We start from the raw sequence: 17176 nt of genomic DNA, 5'->3' as shown, positions 1-17176 counted from the left end.
AGGAGGAAGAAGCTCCTCTTCTGTTTAACTGCAGACATTTCTCTGCCTTTTTTGGTGCCGAGCTTCAGAGGAGGGAGACGTTCACGAGCCAACGGGAACATTAAACGGGAATCGTAAAAAGTTTAGAATGTGGCGCAAAGACTTCAAAATGGCAATTTGTTTTTGTATTGAAACTTTTTGGAACATGCAGTTTGTGCATCTCCATTGGAAACGGCATTTACTGGTTTAGCTCAGGTTTAACAAACATGAAGATTATGAAAAATTATCCATTTTGGATTTTCGGGGGGATTTTAACAAGAATGTAAGCGGGGGAACTCCTCCGAGATGTTTCTGGAAATGTTTGCGTTGTCGAGATCAGATCTCCACGGCGACCTGAGCATCCCCATGAAGACTGTGATGCAGTCGAAAGCTGCAGATAAAATACAATCACATTTCCTACTTGCTTTTCTGTTTCTGCTTGTGGTGCAAAACAATCAAAGAAAAACAGAAATATTTTCACACATTTATTGTATGTTCTTGAATGCAAAAGTAAAATATTTCTTCCTCCTCAACAACTGAAATCATTGGTTAAAATGGATTTGTATAAAAAAGGATAAAGTGTAGTACAGCACATTTTTCTCAAATTAAATCACGGTTGATTTCCACTCTTGCCTGACGCAAGCAGCAAACCGCTGCCAAGAGACAGGAGGATAAAATTATGTAACCGAACTGTAAATCCTCTCGGTGCTGCAGTGCCAGCCGGGACCTGGAGGAGCCTGGTGCCGCCGCCGGATTATCACAGTCGCATTAATGCAGGAAAAAAAAAAAAAAAGCACCGAGCACAGATTATAAACCTCCGTCCTGCTGCTGGAGGTGGTGAAATTTAAAAAAAGGTTTAGGTTCTTGGTTTGGTGGCGAATGTGAGGTACCCTGTGTGACCCTGCGTTTCTCGGGGCGGGGTCGTGGTCTTCAAGGAGACGGTGATCTGGCCCGGAGGCGGTTTGTCTGCAGCGTCGGGTCTAGGCGGCGCTGAGGGGTCGGGGCCGAAGTCGGGCAGCGGCAGGGAGACGGTCCTCACGTCGTGGACCCTCAGCAGGACCTCCAAGGTGCTGATCTCCTCAAAACCCTGATCGGCCAGCGCCTCGCAGGTCTTCTGGACCTGCTCGATGCACGGGGAGAACGAACACACCCGACCTCCTGGAGATGAGGAGAGAACGGTTAATAAACGTTAATAATGTGTCTTCTTCACATCGTTTGGAGCGTTTTGTTTATTTAGTGAGTTAAAATGAAAATGGTCGGCCTTTCCACCACTTTGATACACGCGGAAACATCTGAACAACTATTAAAGGTATCGGCATGACACTTTGTACAGACATTCGTAGTCCTCAGAGGTTTGATCATGAAGACTTTAGCCATCCTGACTTTTCCCTTTTGACCTCCGGACCTCATTCAGGACTTCCAAACTGTTTGTCGGGTGTCTTTAGGACTCAAACGATCCTGATGTAACGTGGGAAAACGTCTTCTGAAGAAGAGGACTAAGATCTTCCGTCAAAATGTAAATCAATCAGAAGTAATAACGTTTGGTCTTCTTCTCCATAAAAAACACTGGGATCATGTGAAGCAGATACACTCCCAGAGTCACCAACAGTGAACAGTTCATAAACACAAAGACTCCATCTTCCCCTCAAGTTCATGAATTTACACCCTTGTATGGTTCTTCTTTGTAATAAATCAAACCTTCAAACATCCCAAAAGGGAAGGTGGAGTTTTCATAGTTATCTTTGTAAGAATTATACTCAAAACATAAATAAGCTAAACCAGACATGTGAACTTAATACGGACTCAGGAGACATTGAGTCTACGCTCGGGGAATCTGTGATACTACGACTACTATTAATAATTTGTTTTTCTTTCGTCCTAAAGCACTTTTCAAAGCATATTGTTTCCCCTAACAAAGCAGGCCGGTGACCCGTTGGGCTCCGGGCTGCAGTCGGCGGATCATCGGGGGACGACCCGGCGCTCCAACAAACACAGATCGCCTCTCCGCTCCGGCCTCTCGTCTCCGAGGGAAACCCCGCCGTGATTGGCGGGCGGGAGGTCGGAGCTACGAGCCAAGAAAACTTTCACCGGCTGACCCGAAGAGCGAGGAATGTGACTCTGACCAGAACAGCTGGGGAGGGGAGGGGTTAACGAAACAAGTGGGGCTGCTATACGTTTTCAAACTTTAGCTGCACCTCAGTGACAAAAACAGCTAAATATCGTACAGCAAAGGGAGACGGTGCGGACTGAAACGTGGATCATAATATTGTTGGGTTGTACCTGCATCAGCTGGTTTTTTTTGGCCACTTGGTGGCAGCTGTGAGCACAACATTGACATATTGCCACCTTCTAAGTTGATATAGTGGAGTTAGTCTACACATTGAGCAACATTTCGGATCATGATGTCCAATATTCTGTTTTTAAAATGCTTGTTTTCCGAGTTTGGATCGATCGGAGGTTGGCTATGCTAACACCGTAGTTGCTCCATCATCACTTAGAAGAACGTTTATCGTCTTCTAAGAACCTGCAGAAGTCCAACTTTGCATTCGAGACACGAGACTAAACTTATTCAAGACCTCCATGACTGTTCAAGTCTTCCTTTTCTACATTCTAGGAGTGACAGTCTTGTTTGTTGAGCATCAACGTGAGCAGCGAGTCTTCACGCAGCCTTGTTGAGGACTCCATTGTGTGTGATAAACATTAAACTCTGGGATGTTTGACATCGCAGACGTTCCTTCAGCCAACAGGACCAGTGTTCTCCCTCGAGACCACAATAAACACGATCCTAGCAACCAGGACCAGCTCACAGGGAGGGGTCGGGTTGATGATTACACCAGGGCATTATTAATAGCCCCGAATATCAACGCCAGCATCCATACATGCGTGAAGACTCCTTATCGGCTTGTTTGAGTTCATGGGACGTGTTTGCTTAACGTTGCACAATGAGAGTCTCAGAGTGAGCAGGGAGGGAGGGGGGGGGGGGGGGGTAGTCTGGATCAGGACGGGCTGCAGGCCAAAACATTACATGAATTACAACTGTTACATTCTGTTTCCCCCCCTTGAGCCTGGGAACAGATCCGGAGCTCGGGACAAATCACCAACCAGGTGATGAATTTGAGCTGTGTGCTAAAACACAAGCCAGCCTCCTGTCATGCACTCCCAGGTGACTTCTTTTTGGTTTTGTGTTTTGTGTTGAAGCATCTTTTTGGGGATGCATCGGGGCTCAGCTTGCCTCTGGCTCTCTGAGGGGAAAAAACATCCAGCAGGAGAAATGGGAAGTAAATAAAGCCTTTCCTTATGGAGCCACAGTCACCCGCTCCCTGCAGCATAACCCTGTATGGTCATCGGACTGCTTCTACAATGGCTGCACTCTATTTATCTGTATCGGGGTGTGTGTGTGTGTGTGTGTGTGTGTGGGTCAACAGTTCAGGAATATGTAGCAGTGCCACCATAAAAGGGATTCAGAGAGGAGGAGGAGGAGGAGGAGGAGGAGGAGGAGGAGGAGGGAGAGCACCATTCATCTTCATATTGGGGCTTTACTTTTTAGCTGCAGGAACATGAGCATGTATCCATAAACCGATGATCCTGTGCATCTTTATGGTGTCTAATCACTTTATATTTTGTCTGAAAAAGTTCCAGGAATGAGAAGATAACAATTTAAATATTTGAAAAAACACTCACAATAAGCTGATTTTGGAGAATTTTTATGACTTATATCACTATCATAGTAGAGAGGAGGAAAATTCAGCCTGATTTTAGGAAATACACGACACAACCTTATGATTCATGATCATCTCATTTAAGATTACATTTTTTTCCTTAAAAAAAAAAAAAAAAAAAGATGTTCACTAACTAAAAAAAGTGATGTGTGTGTTAAAGTGCTATTTTAAGGGTTTAAAGAATTTTGGATAATTATGGGGTTAATATTGTGAATTAGACGTAAGAATTTAATTGTTTACTGCTTGATTGTATAGATTTTATTGTGGATCGAGCTAAAATAATGTGCATAATGTAATGTCCATAATGTTTAAGTGTCATTTTAAGCCAGTTTTCAGATAATTATCGGGATAATATTGTAGATAATAAGGATATTAAATGTTCCATATAGTCCTAATCTTCACCAAGCTTCCATCTGGGTTGCTGTCAAAATAACTGGAAAACAGACGCTGAAAAAGGGCAGAGAATAAAAAAATGCGGTGTGCTCTCGCTGTGTCACGTAACTTCGACTTCTGACCCCTCAGTGAACCTCCAACCTGCCCAGACATGCTGCTGTTGTCCCTGGTCGTCATAGAAACCCCAACATGAGTTCATTAAGTGACCAAGAACAAACAGTAACACTCACACACACACACAAACAAACTCACACACACAAACACACACACACACACACACAAAGTCACCGAGAGCAGCGTGGGATCAATAAACTCCCATTTTAAAATGTGCTCAGTCACGTTGCTGCTGCATCAGGATCAGCCAGAGGAGTCAGGTGATGCAGAGCGTCCCTCACATACACAACAGTCAGAATCACCAACACACCGAGTTTACCATCACACCAGTGAACATCTTCCTGTTTAAGAAGCTGTTACCATCAAATGTTTGGTATTTTCCCTGAAACTCGACTCATTCAACATTAAAACAATGTTTGCAGGTTGTAACGTCGCTGTTCAGCTAACACATCAGTACAGAGAGAACTTAATACTCAGCTGGTCCGGGAGTTAACTTGGTTGCTAAGTTACATAGTTCATTATTTCCTAATGAGAGATGAGAAAAAGGAAAAATCTTTTTTTTCCACAAATTGCACAATAATCACATCAAATAAACTACAGGGATATCCCATAAAAACGTCTGTTAAAAATGCATTAATAATTAAATATACTGAAGCCTTTGCCAACATAAAAATAAAATAAGAGATGTCTTATTGATGATCGCCTCGGCTGCGTTTCAGCACCAAGGACAGCGCCGTCGTAAACACACCTGCCCAATAACTCATCACAATTCATATTGATCCATAATGACAGATTACAAATCACTCATTTCATTTGCCATTTGTCAATGTTTTGAAGTGCTGCCTATATTGAAAAACAACGTCAGTTACCATGGCAACGGCCGAAGCATCGAAGCATCTAGATGTGCCTTAAAATGATGTTAACGTAAACACATACTTCAGCTTTTTAGTCCAAATTTCACCAGTTTTTTTCTCTGTACTAATAACACGTATGAACATCTTACCGTGTCGCTTCATCGCAGCCTTGGCGTGTCTCACGGCCTCCCAGGGGCTCGGGATGTCCAGGAAGACGGCGTCGGCGACCCCGGTGACCCCGAAGCCGTCCTTGCACACGTCCTGGTTCCTGACGGTGACCAGGTGGTCCACGCGGTGCTCCTTGAACTCCTCCGCCGCCTTCTCCGCCCGCTGCTGGTGGAACTCCACCGTGTGCAGGTGACCCGTGGGGGCGACGGTGCGCAGGATGGCGTGGGAGAGGGAGCCGCTGCCGGTCCCTGAGAGACAGACGGAGACAAGACGACGATGAGAATCAATACTGAAGGCATCGCTTCATGAAGCTCTAAAAATCTAAAAGGGATCCACTGGAATTTTTAGTTGCAACTATGTGTTTTTAATGATCATCATTTCTATAAATAATATTTTCTGCTCTCCTCCGTCTGCTTTGATGGTAAATTAAATATCTTTGGGCTTTCGACGGTTGTCATGTCACAATGGCCTTTTTGGAAAATGTGATGGAAACTGTGAAACTGATAATAAAAACTATGTAAGTTGCCCTAAAAGATATTTGATCTGATTTTATGTTGATGTTAAACACTGGTGACATTTTAGAAAATGAGCTTGGTGCTCTATATCCATGTAGAGGCGCTGAAATGTTTACGTTTTGTGTTGTAAATGTGTTGCCTTTTTGTTAATTATTGTGTTCTCGATAGTTTGATCAGAGGCCTCTATACAAGATGCTGAAGTAACCTACAGACTCTAAGTTAAAGTTTTATTTTCATTTTATCGCAGATCATGATGAAATAAAATAAAATAAAATTAATTAGTGAGCTAAAATGCCAGAAAAAGTGAAAAATAGAGCCTGATTTTAAAAATACATTTTATGTATTTATGCTTAATTTATGCAGGGAGACCTAATGATTTAGGATCATCTTATTTAATATGTTTTATTTTTTTTTCACTATAAAAAAAAGATGCGTCTTATCTGTGATGCAATATAAACAATAGTTTAACAAAACAAAGTGATTCCAGTATGTTTTAGTTCCATTTTAAGATATATTTTGATGATCATAATATTGTGAATCACAGTCAACTCCGCCTGGTTTAGTTCTCAAGCTGCTGCTTGGTTTCATCTCAACATACTTGAGATGGTTCAGTGCTCTCCACTGATTGGTTGATGTTAGTATGAAGAACCGGGACAGGAAGCACCAGTGACACATTTTAGGATCTTTTATGTTTGTGTTGGACGTCCTAGAAACTCTGAGAACATTCTGGACGCTCACATCGCCATCAAGTCCTCAAACCCAGATAAGAGAAACGCTCCAACTGGAGTGTAATCTCATGAAAACCCTCCGCCGTGCGACACAAAGCTCACAGCCGTCTCCGTCTCCACTCGGCTGATAAGTGGACGCTGCTCCGCTCCAGTTAATGCTGCTGCCACTGTGCAGCCGATGAAGGGTGACGTTTGATTTATGAGAAGTTAAGGCTCTCCGGTCATGTGACTCGCAGTAGCAGATCGCCCCCTCCCCCTCCTTCTCCTTCGCCTGACATTACGTCACGCCGCCTTTGTCCGTGCGGCGACAAAGAGGGCAATGTTTAGCCCACAGCAGCACTTTGCCTTGCTTAAAGCTCGAGCTGCGTGGAAGCGAAGGAAAACACAGAAGTAAATATGCAAACAGCTGTCCGTTACCAAACCACACAGCTGAGAGCGAGGGCCGCTTAATCTCATAAGCCTTCTGCTTTAAATCACCTCGTTAGGGATGAACGCAGCATTTTTATCGCTATGGGAGAAGACCGACTGTCCACATGCTTCCATATATAAACTATAGTTGTTTTTAAATTTAAATTTCCATAAAGAAAGTTTCCGTTCCCAGTCAATGTAAACCTGTTGGAAAGTCAGACCATATTATTATTTATTAATAATTAGTGTGTCCCATTTGACATAAACCACCATAGTTCTTGAATGCATTTTGCAATTGGAAAAACTGGTTTAGACAACATGTATGAGGCTGCAATTAACATCTATTTTTAGTACTAATTAATCTGTCACTTATTAGCTATTACTCAAGTACTCATTTATTCTATAAAATCGGATGAAACTGAGAAATGCCGACCACAGTTTGATGTCTTAAAATGTCTGATTAACACCCAAAAGATATTTAATTTACAAACATAAAAATAAAAACTGGTTTATGATGGTTTAATCGATTAATCAATTATAAAATAGCTCATTTCTTGTTTTGGCAGTGACCAACAATCGATGGCGTTTCATCCATACGTGTCGCTGCACGATCAATTTAAACTCCTGCTTCATTTAGTTTCGCCGTTAAACCGGCTGAACACATCGCTCCTCGTCTCTAAAGTCGAGTTTACTCTCGGGAGGAAATCGCTGAGTGATGGTCGAGCCCCGGAGCCCAAACGCAATCTGAACAGACGATCAATCAGCACAGAATCCGAGCCCGGACCTCGGCTTCACGCCAGCCTGCTGACTGCATCGCCCAGTCCACCACAAATACACCCGACGTCAGCAGTTTGGTGTGAAAATCAAGCCAGAAATTTGGAGATAACTAAATGAAATGTGGTCATAGATTTTATTCATGAATATGCTTTTCCAACCCATTCATTAGCACTAAGTGTCTTTGGTAGGAAAGGATAAATCTGATAAGGAGGGATCTGATGTGGGGCGCGTCTCAGCGGAAACAATTACAGGACATGAAACTTTCCTCGGAACGCATTCAAATTTATCTCAAGTAACCAGGGTCACGATCTTTTTTTTAAATGTGTTAAATGTATTTTATTTTGTCTCTTTGAGCATCACAAGCCATCTAGTCCTATTATATTGGAGAGAAATCTCCAAAACTAGGCCTCTCACGCCAAAACTATCTGGACAATATGCACATTTTTGATTTTGGGGTGAACTGTACCTTTAAAACTTGGAGCGATTATCATGAAAAGGACTCTGAAGAACACAAGAGTTGGAAACAAAAAAGGTACAAATTGCTCAGAGCAGCAATGAAGAATGAAACACGGCAATGGAAACCAAGAGTATAAACCGTATAAACCGAGCCGCGTTGTGACTCAGTGCATCGTGCTTATAGATCTGGACAACGTGCATATTTTACACACAGCTTTATAGCTGTTAAAGAGGAAAGAAGTGTGCAGCCATGCTAGCAGCTCTGTGAGGCTGCATTTAGACACAGAGGAGCTATCAGCTAAAGGCTAACGTCATTCAGGAAGGACGGAGAGCTGAACACTAGTTCAGGAGGAAGTGATGGTTAAATGTGTGTGCATAAATAAAATAAATCATTTTAGCAACATAGTATTTCCTGTGCTGATTAATGGGTTGCGACCTTCACATGACCTCTAAATCTCACTCAAAACTCAGTGGAATCTCCCGTCACCGTCTGTGGTTAGAGCGTTAGACACATGACCACGTGTCGACCTTTTAGCGAGAGCGTTGCTTTGATGCTAACGGTCGGTGAGTCATCGAAGCGTTTCTCATCCACTCAGAGCAAGACGACGAGTCAGTGGGCGGCGGCTGTACGAGAGGAAGGAGGAGGAGGATGATGATGATGGGGGAGGGGATGTTGACCTGTGCTGGAGATCATCTCTGTTCTCAAGCGTTATCCGATACTAATGCTTCTGGATGAGGCAAAGAAAAAACAAAAATGAACCCTTCCAGCAGGCAAACGTAGAAAGTGAAAGTAAAAGAGTAAAACTCCTCCAATCATTAAGCTGCTCCGACTGTCGACGCCTCTAAAGCACCCAAAGGACCTGGTTGCTGCTATGAGAGCAGGGTTCATCAATGTGCATTTTTTTAAGGCTGATTACACAGAAATCGGTACACATTTCTGTAATCAAGCCGACATTTTCCTCACAAATCAAATACGTTAATATGTTTAAATGTTAAAATGCTTCTGTCACAGTAATTTGACCCTCAAAGGACTTAAAGGGACGTCTTTGTTCCCGTAGCAGCTCTGAACGCGTCATATTTGTGCGACCGTGACTCAAAAGTCCTTGAGTTACAGAGTATTTGCCGAGTACACTGCATCACTGATACAGGTGGGAATACGTTTGAAAAAGCTCGGCCAAGGTGAGTCCTCCAAATGAATCGGCCAACGCCATTATCGCCTCTAATCGCTGCGTGTTTGTACGACGTTATCAGGACAGCACGTACCGGTTAGAGACTATCACGCTGAAGATTACCAGAGTGTTGCTATGTGCGGCTAATAAAATGTATCGTCTGATATTTAAACCCCTTTTTTATAAATCACCTAATGCACCTGCAAGTGTTAAATATGCATTAGAAACAGGCCAGGGTGACGTGATAGCAATGCAGATAGTGCAGCAGCCTTCTTACTGACTAAACAGATTTCCTACTGCGCTCATTCATCACCCAGGACACACACACACACACACACGCATGCACACGCACGCACACACTTTGCATTAAGTACAATCAATAAAGAGACGGGGCTGCCAACACTAAAACGTGATGGAGCTCCACCCACACATATTAAAATCCTCCCATCGCACCACTCTGAACTCGGACGGGAAGAAACTGCAGCCACGACACACTCCGAGTGATCCAATTAAACAAATGGAGGCCGACGGCGACACACAAGAAGTGACAATATCATCAGATGCTCTGTTACATAATTGTTGTGGACGCGATCACATGATGTTCAATATCACCAGCTGAGGCTCCGAACTCAACATCGGCCTCACAAAAGGTGTGAGCAGGGAGATTATATTCAGCCTTAAAGCTGCAGTGGTGAAGATGTGAAATAAAAGCTGCAACAAAGCAAAAATAATCCGGAGGCAGAAGAAGTATTCAGATTACTCAAACTGCATTATGTTGTAAAATAAAAGCACTTCATGTTCCCTGGCAGTATTTTACTATTATACGATATGACTGCTGCATTAATGTCGATGTTGCATTTTTACTCCTTTTTAATCCGGTTGGCTGCATCACATTCGATGAGATCATCATATTTGTGTGGCGTTGCTGTCAAAGCTGCAGAAATAAGGACTTGAATGAATTTTCTCAACACGTGAAGGTCAGTTTCCTCTTGGTGACGTTTACAACCACCGACATGCAAAGTCAGAGAGTCCGGATTAATCCGACGGCAAAAAAACTTCATTTTATCCATTAAAACACTTCTTCTTTATGATATAAATATATATTCTAGTAGATTGTTTTCTCTTTGTTGAATGTATGGTCTTTTGTGGAAGCTTTAAGAGAGCTTAAAAATGAGTGTTAGCTATGTAGGCTAATTAGCTTTAGTTTCCAGTCTTTATATTGAGCCAGTGTTTAGACGACTTGCAACATGAACGACAGAAACTAAATGACTTAAACCTCGACTATGATTTGTAGATTAAAGATTTAATTTTATGCTTTTGGGTTTGAATATAAACTGGTACAAACTGGGAATGGCATTGTCATGATTGGATGTATGACAAGAGTTAATTGTTTGTTTTTGATTGATTTTATTTATGTCCCTGAATATCAATATAATACAAATTTAATTCATTGTCATACTTGTAAGATAAATTGGCCAATAATATCACAATTAGACACTAATACCTCGCCTTTTCTCCATATAAAGAGAAGATAATGCAGATTAAACAGCAGTATCTTTGGGGGGAAAGTGACTTGACCTTAATCAAGCAGAGACTCGAGAGAAAATGACCAGCCAGTCAAACGAGTAGACGCATGTAAAACAATTATTAAATGACACATTGATGCTTAAACCTTCGTGACCCTCACCTGACTCGCAGACGACGGAGCCCGGCTTCAGCTCCAGCATCATGGTGATGGCGGAGATGTCGGTGCTGTAGAGGATCTGCGTGCGGTGCGGCAGCGTGACCGTCCACAGCTCGGCCGTCGGGTGGAGCACATAGACCCAGCCGCCTTTGCTGCAGGTGACCTTCGACCCGTAGCGCTGACCGATCAGGTCCGTGGAGTGGCGAATTACTCCGTAGCGGGTCTGCGTTTGGCCGCCCTGCTGCACCTTGACGGGCGTCATGGATTCATGGCCCAGGTAGACGATGGCCACGTCCCCTTCCCGGATGAGGTCCGAGTACTCCACGAAACTCATGATGGTCTGCAACGGGGAGGCAGGGGGGTTAACGTACGCACGCCTGCAGAATAGTACTTTCATGCAGCCAATCACACATCATCAAACCGTTCATATATCATAAAATATCCTGCAATATGTTCACTGTTGGGTTTTAAAGAGTATATTCAACCTTAATTGATCAACAGAACAGCATTATTCAAGTCCTTTAGCATCAAAAACACCAACCGTCTGTCAAAACAAGACATTTAATTAAATGTAGACTTATTGACAGGTTAATTAATGATTAAACCTCCTAGTTGACAAGGAAGCTACACCTATTCTTCAAGCAACTTGACACTCAATGGTCCGAAGTTAAGGTGCCTGACAACCAAACAAATATGGACGCTGCATCAAAGTGTTGACACAAACATTCCTCCTCCAGTAACCCTTCATCAACTGGTTTCTGGTCCCAACTGTGTTCATTTGAATTCAATGTAAAGTAGATTTTAATCAAACACTAGTTCATATTTTTGTTTCAGTATTGGTGAGCTTTTTCATTCATACAATCATCACTTACAGTAGCATAAGCGGCAGCATTTATCCAGTATTTCTCTTGAGCTTCTTTGCTTATTTTTCTTTTGAACTAGATTGCATGATCTCAAACGCCTCATGTGGCATTCAGGTGTCACAGTTTTACTCAGGTAAATGAGAGAAGATGTTACCTAGAGCAGTTTATTGGTTGTTGTGTGAGAATAAATACTATAAAAATCATATATATATAGTATATACACACACACACACACACACACACACACACACACACACACACACACACACACACACACACACACACACACACAACTCTGTGGGTATGTAGTTTCTAATTAGCAGTAATGTACCCCCTAAATCTACAGCTGTAAACATACACATATGTGTGAAATAGGGGGTGTACCCCTTTAAATATGAAATATTAACTAATGCCGTTGAATATAAACGGGCTAAACCTCACGCGCACAAACGTTTATATCTTTCCAGCTGAAAAATAACGGTCGTTTAGTTTAACAGACACCTGAGAGACAGAGAGGAGCACGGATTCACTTTACTTCTTCACGAAAGAACAAAAGATGTCGGACAATATGTGAGTCAGATTAATTAATTATTCTATATTGCTGGTGTTTCTTTTAAGTGGATTATCTGTGTTTTTCTGTTTAAAAAAAAAAGTTTCCCCTCAGATAGCTACGCGTTTAACGTATCATTTTTCTCTGTGACGGCGGTTAATTTAGGTTAGCTAGCTACTTAACTTGTTGGGGTTAGTTAGTTAGTTTAACCTCAGATTAACATTAAAGGGTGGACACAAATCGATGGAGAAACGTGATTTTAACAACAACGTTAGTAGATTTTCTGTTCCGTTAACTAAGCTAAGCTGTCGAAAACCGTTAAATTATTGGGGTGACATTTTTTAATGCAGTTTGGAAGTTATAACTAAGTCAAAATTCAGATTTTTATTTTTTTTTAATCATTAACACACTTTCTTTTTCAAACCAACAACCCTACAGGGCAGGTCACAGTGCAAAAGAAATAAATATCTGTAAACGGGACTCGTTGGACTGGATTTTGCGTTTGAACTTTTGGTTTCACTTGCTAACCAGCTAGCATGCTAACGTTAGCTGCTACAGCCCTTCCCCGGCTAACGTTAGCTGCCACAGCCGTTGACCAGCTAGCGCGCGCGCGCAGCTAGAACGTTCTCGACCTACCGTCTCCAGGGGCGACGCTCTCTCTTTGTCAGTTTCTAAAAACGAATACGAACGTTGGTCAGCAAACGGCAAATTGTGCTCTTGTTCGCGCCGTTGAGTGTGCGCGTGTACCGGGGCTGACAGCTATCCATTCATTTCCCCTCCTCGCACACGTGGTGTTGTTTTCAGCGGAAGTCTAAAGGGGACACGACCCGGAAGGTGAATTACTTCACGGATTAGTAAACCTCCCTCACCGACGACGTGTATTCAAGGAGGCGAGTCCATGATTTATAGATCTTTGATTTTATTCCTTTACGGCTAAGTACGCACGAAATCTCCACGAAATAAGGAAAAGATATGTTTGTGTTTTAAATCTTTAAAACACTAATTATCATCACCGGAAGGTTAAACTGGGGTGGACGTGTTCAGAATATTTAATAGAAAATACCATTGTAAAAGTCCCGTTTTAAAAAATAAAAATATAACCGTATTTTCAAGTTAAAGTATATTTATTTAGTATTGACAGCAATTATGTAAACTATTAAATAGCTAAAATATTTATATATAAAGCATCTGATTTATCTTATATATAAAATTATATTTATATCGCATTTGGGCATAAAAAGTTGAATTAATAGTGTAATCTATGTATGTCGAGGGAGTCCCTACTGCACATAGAGCCCGTCCAATCAAATGAATGGACCACAAATTCCGACCAATGGGAGGAGAGATGCTCGACTATAAATTACGTTCTCAAGTCATCATTCTGACCGGAGATCTGCTCGGACGCTGCTGGTGGTTTGTGAGCTCCTCTGTAGGAACAATAGGGATCTTTGTCTCAACCCCTGATAGTAGTAGACCTCAAATCCGACAACAGGTATGAACAATATTTCATTTAACGTCACAATATGGCGGATTATCTTTGATTTTCACGATTAATTCATGTCTGCGCGGTAAAAAAAAAAGGAAAAAAAAGATGATTCTGGCCTCATGAATATGTCCGATTTTCACTGCAATGCTTCGTGTTATGATTTATAGTGCTAAGGGAATAATGTTAAATGATCCGAGGCATAATATTTTTTTATAAAATATTTTTTTGCACCTGTTTAAACGCATCAGGACGCTGATATTTCCTCGACACTTGAGCTAAAATGTAACCTCCATCATAATCTCGACATGAGCTGTAGCTCATCCGTTTATTTCGCTGCTTTTCACCGCCCCCCCTCCCATCCTCGCCCAGGGATCCACCATGCCTTTCGGTAACACGCACAACGAGATGAAGATGAAATACTCTTCGGATCAGGAGTACCCGGACCTCAGCAAACACAACAATCATATGGCCAAGATCCTGACTCCTGCTATGTACGAGCGGCTGAGGAGCAAACAGACCCCCAGTGGCTTCACTGTTGATGACGTCATCCAGACTGGGGTGGATAACCCAGGTAAAAAACCAAAGCGGCTTTTCCGTCGAACAGCCATCTGTTCTGCTTCATCGAGCGCGTTTAATGGCCGCAGCTGCGCGCTGCGCTTTGTCCCTGAGAGGGGACGCGAGCTGCCTTCTGCACTGTGACCTTGCGAAGGGGATAAACTATGAACGACGTTTAGAGACTTAGGAATCAGCCAGGAGCCCCGTCATCCTCCCGTTATCAAAGCACACGACAGCATTATGGGTAATGTTAAAGATTACCAGTGTTGCATAATGTATGCAGGGCGCAGCTCATAATCCACTGCTGCGTTCACGGTTTTTTATGGCCCTTGCAGTCTAGTGTAGATGAATGCATGAACTGTACAGTGTTTCAGCCACCGGGTTCCTGGTCTGTGCTGCAGTGCAGCAGGGGCATCTCCCTCACCCTGCAGACTGTTTTCTCCATATTTAGTTCTGAGAAAATGGCCACGCTGACGCTGAAGACGCTGTCTGCTGAGGACGAGTTCCCAGAGCTCAGTCAGCACAACAACCACATGGCCAAGATCTTAACCCTGGACATGTACAAGAAGCTGAGGGAGCGGGCTACACCCAGCGGCTTCACCATAGATGGTGTCATTCAGACAGGGGTTGATAATCCTGGTACAGTAGCAGTCCCATCCTGAGATCTGATGACACTCGGCACATTGAGTTAGTGAGGATGTTGATCAGGCTGTCCTCCTGTCCGCTGTCTCCCTGTGACCCTGTTGACCTTGTGCGCAGGTCACCCCTTCATCATGACGGTGGGCTGCGTCGCTGGAGACGAGGAGACATACGAGGTCTTCAAAGAGCTGCTGGACCCAGTGATTGAGGACCGCCATGGAGGATACAAGCCCACAGACAAGCACAAGACTGACCTCAAGTCAAGCAACCTGCAGGTACGGCAGCCCTGTGTTCACTTAATGTGTCTGACTGTGACCCTGGACAAGGTCTAACGTGTGTGTGTGTGTGTGTGTCCTCCTCATCAGGGGGGTGACGACCTTGACTCTAACTACGTCCTGAGCTCCCGAGTCCGAACAGGGCGCAGCGTCCGCGGCTTCTGCCTGCCGCCTCACTGCAGCCGAGGAGAGAGGCGTGCTGTGGAGAAGCTCTCCATCGAAGGTAAACGTCTGAGAAACTGCTGAGTCACTGACAGACTGCTGTTACAAAGTGCTCTGCATACAGATGGCTGGACATGCTGAATCTGTGAAAAGGCATTAGAGTAGAAGGCTGCAGCCGGAACCAGCGACGCTCTGTGACGTCTGCATGATGCTGGTTTATGCAGCAGTGGGTTCCCTCTAGTGGTAGCAAGAGGAATAACACAATGCAGAACACTGAAGTAAAAGTAGACTGACCTTCTAGATGTGTGGTCTTAAACTAGTCTCTCCCTCCCTGCAGCTCTGGCATCCCTGAGCGGAGACCTGAACGGAAAATATTACGCCCTGAAGAACATGACTGATGCCGAGCAGCAGCAGCTCATCGACGACCACTTCCTGTTTGACAAGCCAGTGTCTCCTCTGCTGCTGGCATCAGGGATGGGCCGTGACTGGCCCGACGCCAGGGGCATCTGGTGAGATGATCATCCTCACCACAGTGTGGTTATTGTAGGAGAGTTGGATGGACAGAAAATAATTAATGTTTTTGTCTACAGGCACAACGACAACAAGACCTTCCTGGTGTGGGTCAACGAGGAGGACCACCTGCGTGTCATCTCCATGCAGAAAGGAGGCAACATGAAGGAAGTGTTTAATCGCTTCTGCACCGGACTCACCAAGGTCAGCAGGAAATGTGAAGTTTATCTGTGGTGGGAGTCTGTTTGCATGAGTCACACTGGAAGGTATTCGTAAGGAGTTCATCATCCTGGTTCTCTTGCTTAGATCGAGACCCTGTTCAAAGAGAGAAACCATGCCTTCATGTGGAACGAGCACCTGGGCTACGTCCTCACCTGCCCCTCTAACCTGGGCACAGGTCTGCGTGCCGGTGTGCACGTCAAGCTGCCCAACATGAGCAAACACGCCAAGTTTGAGGACGTCCTCAAGAAGCTGAGGCTCCAGAAACGTGGAACTGGTTTGTACATTTTATCTAGAAATATTAAATGTATTTTCATCTACACTACAGTACCTCTAAACCACGTCTGTCTCGTGTCCATCAGGTGGCGTGGACACTGCCGCTGTGGGCGGAGTCTTCGACATCTCCAACGCCGACAGACTGGGCTTCTCCGAGGTGGAGCTGGTGCAGATGGTGGTTGATGGAGTCAAGCTGCTGGTGGAGATGGAGAAGAAGCTGGAGAAGGGCCAGTCAATCGATGACCTCATGCCCGCCCAGAAGTAAAACCACCCCGACTCCCAACAACACCCCCACCCCCCCCTCCTGTTTGAATGACCGTCTGTCCCTGAAACACTCTGTATCACACAGTTTGGATTTGTTTGTGTATTTAAGATGAAACTGTTCCTGTGAGGATGGAAATAAAATAAAATGTTCTGGTTCAACTTCTGCAAACTGAAATTTATTTAACATTATCAGTGACTCGTTCTGATGTGAGCTGGTTGATCCTTCTGGTCAGTGGTGATGTCACCAGATGTACATGAACAGCTGGGACCTGTGAGATGAGCCAATCACGTCCCTGAATGCAGCACGCCATGTTTGTCAAAGGGTTGATTAAATGAGTCGGTAGTTTAGTAGTACTTTTGCAGTTTCCCCTCAA

The 17176-nt window shown here is 43.7% G+C and overlaps 2 protein-coding genes across 4 annotated transcripts; one reads left to right on the top strand and one right to left on the bottom strand.

The window, feature by feature from the left end:
- Positions 1 to 490: 490 nt before the first annotated feature.
- Positions 491 to 13210, bottom strand: trmt61a (tRNA methyltransferase 61A). The gene is made up of 4 exons (XM_084012631.1): positions 13053 to 13210; positions 11007 to 11343; positions 5248 to 5514; positions 491 to 1176 (listed from the first exon to the last, which is right to left on the bottom strand). Exons 2-4 carry the CDS (start codon positions 11335 to 11337, stop codon positions 875 to 877), a joined length of 900 nt encoding a protein of 299 aa, XP_083868757.1. The 5' UTR covers positions 11338 to 11343; positions 13053 to 13210; the 3' UTR covers positions 491 to 874.
- On the top strand, positions 12408 to 16961 carry ckba (creatine kinase, brain a). 3 transcript variants are annotated; one of them, XM_084012627.1, is made up of 8 exons: positions 12408 to 12436; positions 14909 to 15096; positions 15217 to 15371; positions 15462 to 15594; positions 15871 to 16042; positions 16124 to 16247; positions 16350 to 16539; positions 16625 to 16961. In XM_084012627.1, the coding sequence occupies exons 1-8, from the start codon at positions 12423 to 12425 to the stop codon at positions 16801 to 16803; spliced, it is 1155 nt and encodes a 384-aa protein (XP_083868753.1). In that variant the 5' UTR covers positions 12408 to 12422; the 3' UTR covers positions 16804 to 16961. The 3 variants fall into 3 exon arrangements, with proteins under 3 accessions (XP_083868753.1, XP_083868751.1, XP_083868752.1); XM_084012625.1 differs by lacking the exons at positions 12408 to 12436; positions 14909 to 15096 and adding exons at positions 13732 to 13908; positions 14272 to 14473; XM_084012626.1 differs by lacking the exon at positions 12408 to 12436 and having other exon boundaries at positions 14796 to 15096.
- Positions 16962 to 17176: the final 215 nt, after the last annotated feature.

Source organism: Eutrigla gurnardus, assembly GCF_963514095.1.
Source record: "Eutrigla gurnardus genome assembly, chromosome: 7".
Lineage (NCBI taxonomy): Eukaryota > Metazoa > Chordata > Actinopteri > Perciformes > Triglidae > Eutrigla > Eutrigla gurnardus.
The sequence above is the reverse complement of the archived record's forward strand: the minus strand, read 5'-3'. Positions and strand labels throughout refer to the sequence as shown.

Coding starts and splice junctions, on each gene's coding strand:
- trmt61a (XM_084012631.1), bottom strand. CDS start 11,337: ATGAGTTTCGTGGAGTACTCGGACCTCATCCGGGAAGGGGACGTGGCC. Junction 5,515..11,006: donor CTCCGTCGTCTGCGAGTCAG/GTGAGGGTCACG, acceptor TCTGTCTCTCAG/GGACCGGCAGCGGCTCCCTC. Junction 1,177..5,247: donor GGCTGCGATGAAGCGACACG/GTAAGATGTTCA, acceptor CCTCATCTCCAG/GAGGTCGGGTGTGTTCGTTC.
- ckba (XM_084012625.1), top strand. CDS start 13,750: ATGGGAGGAGAGATGCTCGACTATAAATTACGTTCTCAAGTCATCATT. Junction 13,909..14,271: donor GACCTCAAATCCGACAACAG/GTATGAACAATA, acceptor ATCCTCGCCCAG/GGATCCACCATGCCTTTCGG. Junction 14,474..15,216: donor GACTGGGGTGGATAACCCAG/GTAAAAAACCAA, acceptor CCTTGTGCGCAG/GTCACCCCTTCATCATGACG.